Below are 6,311 nucleotides of genomic sequence, written 5' to 3' on the forward strand. Positions count from 1 at the left end.
CCCTTTGTGTAACTGGGAGATGGGAGCACTACCCTTTGTGTAACTCCTAGTCCTAGGCACTCCCACAAAGACAGAACCATAAATTCACATGTTGTATGGTAGACTATCTCCAGTTCAGACAACGAAGATTCAGAATGGTAGCTTATTGGCTCATGAACCAGATACATCCTTAGACAGGGAACATTTTGGGGAAGGAGCAGGCTGAACTCCTTGTGTGTATGTTGCAGGAGGAAATTATATTTACAAAGGACAGGAAGAAACCCCTCAACCCATGCATGGCTGCTAAACCCAAGAAGGCCCGTGTGAACAGATATATAATCAGGAAGAGGTCCTCCATTTGGAGCAGGCTTTAAGCCAGCTATTCCTGCCCGTGTCGGAGAGGATTTGGTCATGGGCACCAGAAAAACATCACGAACTATTGGCACCCATCAGAAGCTGTAAGAGGCAAGGAAGGATTACCCTCACTGACCTTCAGAGCTGGCCCTCCTAATGTTTTCACTTGGGGCTTTCTGACTCATTTTTTAAAATTTATTTGTTTTTATTTTACATGTATTTATGTTTTATCTGTATGTGCACCTATGGAAAGGTGTTAGATCCATGGAGTTACAGACAGTTGTGAGCTACTATGTGGGTGTTGGAAATTGAGCATGGCTCCTCTAGAAGAGCAGTCTGTGCTCTTAACCTCTGAGCCATCTCTCCAGTCCCCCTTCTTGATCCCTTAACTCTAGTAAAGTCCTGTTGCATTAACCACCCAGTTTGTGGCACTTGCCAGAGGAGCCCTGGAATGCCAGACTGGGACAATACTTAGGAGAGGCTGGGCTAAGTGAGTAGTCTATAGTCGTGCAGATATGCAGCCTGGCCAGATATATGAACTGATCCTGGGAGAGAGCTCTCCTGCATAGCATGGTCCTTCATCTACCTTGCTCCATCAGAAAGCTTCTAGGCAATATGTCTTGGGGTAGGAAGCTAATGAAGGACTCAGAGATGTGAGATGTGTCTTACAGCCAAGACAAAAGTCACTATTTCACACTATGCAGTGAACTTCACCTACTCCAGTACTTTACCCAGACTAGTTGTCTCATTCCCAGTTTGGCATCTCACAAAGAATAGGTTGTTAGGCCACCTCTCCTGAGAAACTGCCAAGAGAATCAAAATCCGAGCTTAAACAAATGTTCCTTAAAAAAAAATAAGCATTTAGGAACCATAAAAAAAAAAAAAAAAAAAAACAAATGTTCCTTAAAAAAAAATAAGCATTTAGGAACCATAAAAAAAAAAAAAAAAAGTGTTGATAGCATTACTAATTCTACATCGTAAGATCACAAGAAGAATCACTTTTTACATTGCTTAAGCCAAAGCCAACTCTAACTTAGGGTAGTTGGAAAACGGAGTCTCTGTTGCAATGAATGAAGAATCACAATGTTGATTCTGACCCCAAGAATCCAGCCCTCTGCACCCAAGTGACCACCTCTCCGTTGACTCTGCTGTGACATCTCCAAGGCATCACTAGCATTTGAAACAGGGACAGGATCATTTCTGATGCTTAGGGTTAGTCTATTTCATTGATCAACATCCAGCTTCTACAACGGATCCTGTAGTGTGATTGGTTCATAGTATGTGGAGATCGGACACATGAGTACCTGGGAGTAGACAGCAATGGTCACATATGTAGAAATGAGGAGTTGCGCGGGGGCTCCTTTACCTAAGTCCTCACTGGCCCATGCTCACTTCCCATTAGGACATTGCTCGACCCCCGCCTGACCTGATCTATCGCCCCACCCAGGCTTCGCACCTCTGTGTGCTTGTCCCTATAGACAAGAGCACTGCACACCCATGCTGTGTCTTCCTCAGTACAATATTTTTCAATGAAAATTAAGAGACTGGTTCTTCATTTTTAAAAATTGGTTCACATCCCAGTAGGATTCTCAAGGACATAATGACAGCCAGGGTGGGGCCCTGTGGGAAGAGAGCTAAGAATGGTATGTAGGAGACAGGAGTCCAGATAACTTTTGAGTTGAAAAATTACTCCTCTTGGATTCCTCCGAGACATTTTAACTTGATAGCATGACAAATGAAACCCTTTTGTCTTTCAAGTTAGGATCTATAAATATTAAGATATTTTAGATTTTGTGAGAAAGGCAGCTAAAACCAGAGATGCACATCACAATATCATAGCAAAATTGTGAGTTCATTTGGGTTAATGGGGTCAGCATTTCTCCTGGAGTAAGTTATTACCACTGTGAGAAGACAGCTGGTGTCTTCATTAAAAACCCAGAAACACTGGTAAGGGTCTGAGTGTGGACAGCCGACAGGGATACAGGACAGAGGAAAGGTGGGGCTGAAGGTAGGAAGCTGAAGGCGATAGGCAGGTGCCAAGAGCCCAGGTTTGGGAGTCACTCCAAACCGTAAAGGGTTGGCACCCTACAGCTTGACAAGTGTAATGCGCTTCTGGATTGTCCACAAACATGCGAGCCTGGTCTGTTGAGGGCAGGAGCTGGGCTCCGCACGCTTATCTTCCATAGAGGCAATGGGCATCCGTTTACCAAGTCTGCTCCAAGCCTGTTCTCTCTGCAATCCCTCCAGCATCCCCCAAGCCTTCCGTGAGCCTGATGCTGTCAGTGTGCAAAGCAATCACCCGCTCTTCCGCCTTCAGTTCTGACCTTTTAAGCTCATTCACTGCTGGGGCTGATGAGACCGCTTGCCTGTACACCAGCACCACTATGTAGCACTGCTGTTATCTGAGAAGTCACGTGCAAACTTACGAGTCCCCTTCCCAATTTACTCTGCTGACTCTGGCATCCTGGACTTAACTTTGGAAGTTTCTCTTCATTCTCTAGTCTTCGTCCCTAACTCAGCTACACCCTCCATGAAGAACAGCAAGCATTCTCACTGGCCTCGATTTCTTCCTGCTTCAGCACAAGTTAGATAAAGCATCAGACGGAGCTTTTAAAACCTACATTCACGATATGCCAGCAAACCTGTGAGGATCTTGCTCACCAGCGTTTACAGCCTCTTCATTTGGCCCTTGAAGAGCTTTGATGACCTCCCTTTCTTCCCTATTCTAATTTGTTCAGTCCCTGGGGACTGTGCTAGCCATCGCCTCCACCTCCCCATGCCCTCTCCAGGACAAACCCCAAACTTCCCCAAAGACCCCACAGTGCCTTTGATCCTACTTTTGCACCTGTCCTGAATCAACCTTCTACCGTGGATACACCTTCTCATAAATCTCAGAACCCAACTACACCCCCTCCCCTGCCCCAGATTCCCTGAGTTCTCTCACAGTATGCATCAATTGCTGAACATTGCTCTTGTGTCCTCTATCACACAAGCATGAGTTGAGATCTGGGCTCTAAAAGATAGACGCTAAGAAGCTGCTGCATCTCTCGTTCCTCAAGTCTTGGTTGGGCAAAGACAGACACAACAGCATGGAGGAGCCTGACTTTTAGACACAGTGCATGGATCAGGCCTACCTCCCACTGTGTGGGTGAGCGCTAAGGCCAGCTCCAGCTATAACACTCGGGACTTTGCTAAACTTTCAGAAGGGCTCGTTAGATGTCAAATTTAAAATAAATAAATTAATTAATTAAACCAAATCAAATCAATTTTATACCACACGTCTCAGTTGCCAGAGGTTGTCATCTTATCTGTCTCTAAGAGAAGCTATGTCTGCACCAACAGCTGCCTACGGGTTAGCAACGGCTCACACGCTTGGAGCAAAGTGGATCTGACTTTGGTATGTGCCAGATTCCTGTAGAAAATCTCTAAGGCCAACAACTCTCCCTTCGGTTGATCCAGCGGTATGTCTTGTAATCTAGAGCCCAGACAGGGCTAAGAGCTCTTCTAGAGCGAAGCCACTGCAGAGAGCAGAGCTGCCCTTCCTGTGAGTGGTCAGGGAGTAGGCCTTAAGGGACTTACTTACCCTCACGCAGTAGTTCAGACCGTTCCCCAACAGGTGCTGCAGAGGGGGCCCGTCTTGCTTGCTCCTGGGGCTTGGTTCTCCAGGGCCAGGCAGTGGGCAAGTATCAGGACGCAAAGAGGTGGGCCTGCGTCCCACCTGGTCCGGATCCGGGGCAGGTGCAGGCCCAGTCCTATTTAGACTGGTTTCCGGAGACGCTGGGCTGCTTGGAGTCTGATCCTGGGTCTCTTGGAGCTTCAACCGGGTCACCTGTTTCGTACCCAAGCAGAAGGTTTTCAGACTCAGAAAAGTGATGGGGTTGGCCAGCTTCATGCTTGCCATACGGGGAATCAAGGTGCACAGCGCCGTGGGGCTCTCCTGGCTGGACATGGTGGCATCCTCAGCCGGCAGGTGAGGGGCCAGGGCTGGGTAGGGAGGCGGCGATGAGCCCTTGTTTCCGACGGAGCCTCCGGGGCTCCCTTCGTCCAAAGACGTGATGGACTCGTTTCGAAAGCGGCTGTACTTGGTTCTGTGAAGCATCCCCAGGTGTCCTAAGAGTCCTACATACAGCGTGAGTCCTGCCTGACTGTCCTGGCTGCGTTCTCGCATAGCCTTGGCAGCGCTGAGACGAGGCACCGCAGCCTAAAGTGCCTCGCAGTCCAGTAGACCCACACCACAGTCACCTCTCACTTCTGCTCTGGCGGTCACCCGCCCGGGTCGCGGGCTGCTCAAGGATGACAGTCCAGGAGGACGCCTCCCCAGCTCTGATTACAGGCCCTTCCAGGCCCTGGCAGAGGCCCCCGGAGCGCGGGTGGGACGGGGGTGTCCTCGCCCCGGAGTCCCGTCCCCCAGGCTGGGGCAGCGGGTGCCACCACGCCTCTAGCCTTAGCAGAAATATTTACCCCCTTTCCCTCTGCTCACAGGAACTTTCAAACCTGCTCCCACGGGGCGGGGCAGGGACTAGCCCATTAACCCTTTATTTGTTCCCGTGACTGTTCATTTCAAAGGGAAAAATAAAAAAGCGCATAGAGTCAAAGGGCCTTCTGTATGGGCTGGGGTTATGACGGCTGCCCTCTCTCGGAGGATCTTGGTTCTGGGCCACCAGCCAGGAGTCCTAGCGACGGGCGCTGGTCCGCATTGTTCCTCCAGCTTGAGGTCCGGGCATCCTCGGTGCGGCTCGGGTCCGATCCCGGCCGGCCCACCCCTTCTCAGGGCGCCCTTCCCTCCCGGACCCTCCTGCAGGCTTTTTCAGGAGGATCCTGTGCGCAGCAGAAGGCTGAGTTGAGCGGATGATACCCAGGCTGTTGAAATTTTTATGAATGAACTTTGCCGAATGAATTTCCCTCGTTGTGTGAGAGCTAATAAATCTGTGAATGGAGCCGAGAATAGCTGTAATTGACTGACCCGTTTGGGGCGGCGCAGGGGTGTGGGTGTGGGGGGGGTGCTATTTGGTTTTCATCCAATCAGGCTGCAGTTTCATGAGTCATGCACCGTGAATATACTAACTAGTAGCCGGGAGAAACGAAGCCGGGTAGAGAAAAGGGAGGGTAATATCTGATGAATGGGTTAAAAGTAAAGGCAATCTTTGCTCCTGGATCGTCAGTATGCTGGGAATCAGAAGGTTAAAAATCGATTTCCTTTCTTGTTAAGATGGGGAGGGGCGAGAAAGGAGCTAGAAATTAGATATATTGTTCCATGGACATTAGGGCATATGTTACACAAACAACTCTTGTTCGAAACCTAGATTCATTTTTCTTAGAAACGTTATTTTTTTTTTTAATTGATTGCCGCCCCATCTTCTGTCTGGTACAATTTCCTGAGCCCATCAAAGGCCCCGGGAAGACAACCGTAAAGACTGAGCCCACAGGAAGCCAGAGCCCCAGCCCGGCAGAGGAAATGCAGGTTCATTCAGGAGCTGGGAAGAGCGAATTACTGAGACCTTGGGGTGGGGGTGGAGTGAGAGTCTCCGGGAGGAAGCAGCTGAGGTTGCGTTTCTCTGTGAGCCTTGGCTCCAGTACCTGAGACTATTCATGATTTCGAATACTAAGACAGCAGCCAAGAGAATCTGGGAAGAAGGCCACCTCACCTTCTCATTGACCACGGGCTCTCGAGTGCTCGGGACTTAGTCTGAACTCCGGGGCCATCCAAACACGGGTTTGAATGAAACCAGTGCAGGTGACTTGGAGACAAAGGCGCCTCGCAGCAGAGCTTCTTTTGTGCTTAGGCTCAGAATGGCTTTTCAGTATCCTGCCTGACAACTTTGTGAGCTTTTTCTATCCACTGGGAAGGCCTTTTGTGGCGTCCTATACCTTCTACCTTCCTTCCTGACTTTCTTTTTGCACCTCCACATTTGGCAAACACGAAAGGAATGGCTAAATCAGAACTCATACACCCGGAACCTAGGGAGACAGGGGGCGGG

At 49.4% G+C, this 6,311-nt stretch overlaps 1 protein-coding gene across 1 annotated transcript in view; it reads right to left on the reverse strand.

The window, feature by feature from the left end:
• The window catches only part of Shc4 (SHC adaptor protein 4), a 94,157-nt gene extending 89,518 nt beyond the window's left edge, over positions 1–4,639 (reverse strand). Inside the window, exon 1 of the mRNA XM_021192909.2 lies at positions 3,917–4,639. Coding sequence (XP_021048568.1) covers positions 3,917–4,501 — 585 coding nt within the window. The 5' untranslated portion in view covers positions 4,502–4,639. The remainder of the gene's footprint in view (positions 1–3,916) is intronic.
• Between the last annotated feature and the right edge of the window lie 1,672 nt (positions 4,640–6,311).

The sequence above is a fragment of the Mus pahari genome, chromosome 3, assembly GCF_900095145.1.
Source record: "Mus pahari chromosome 3, PAHARI_EIJ_v1.1, whole genome shotgun sequence".
Lineage (NCBI taxonomy): Eukaryota > Metazoa > Chordata > Mammalia > Rodentia > Muridae > Mus > Mus pahari.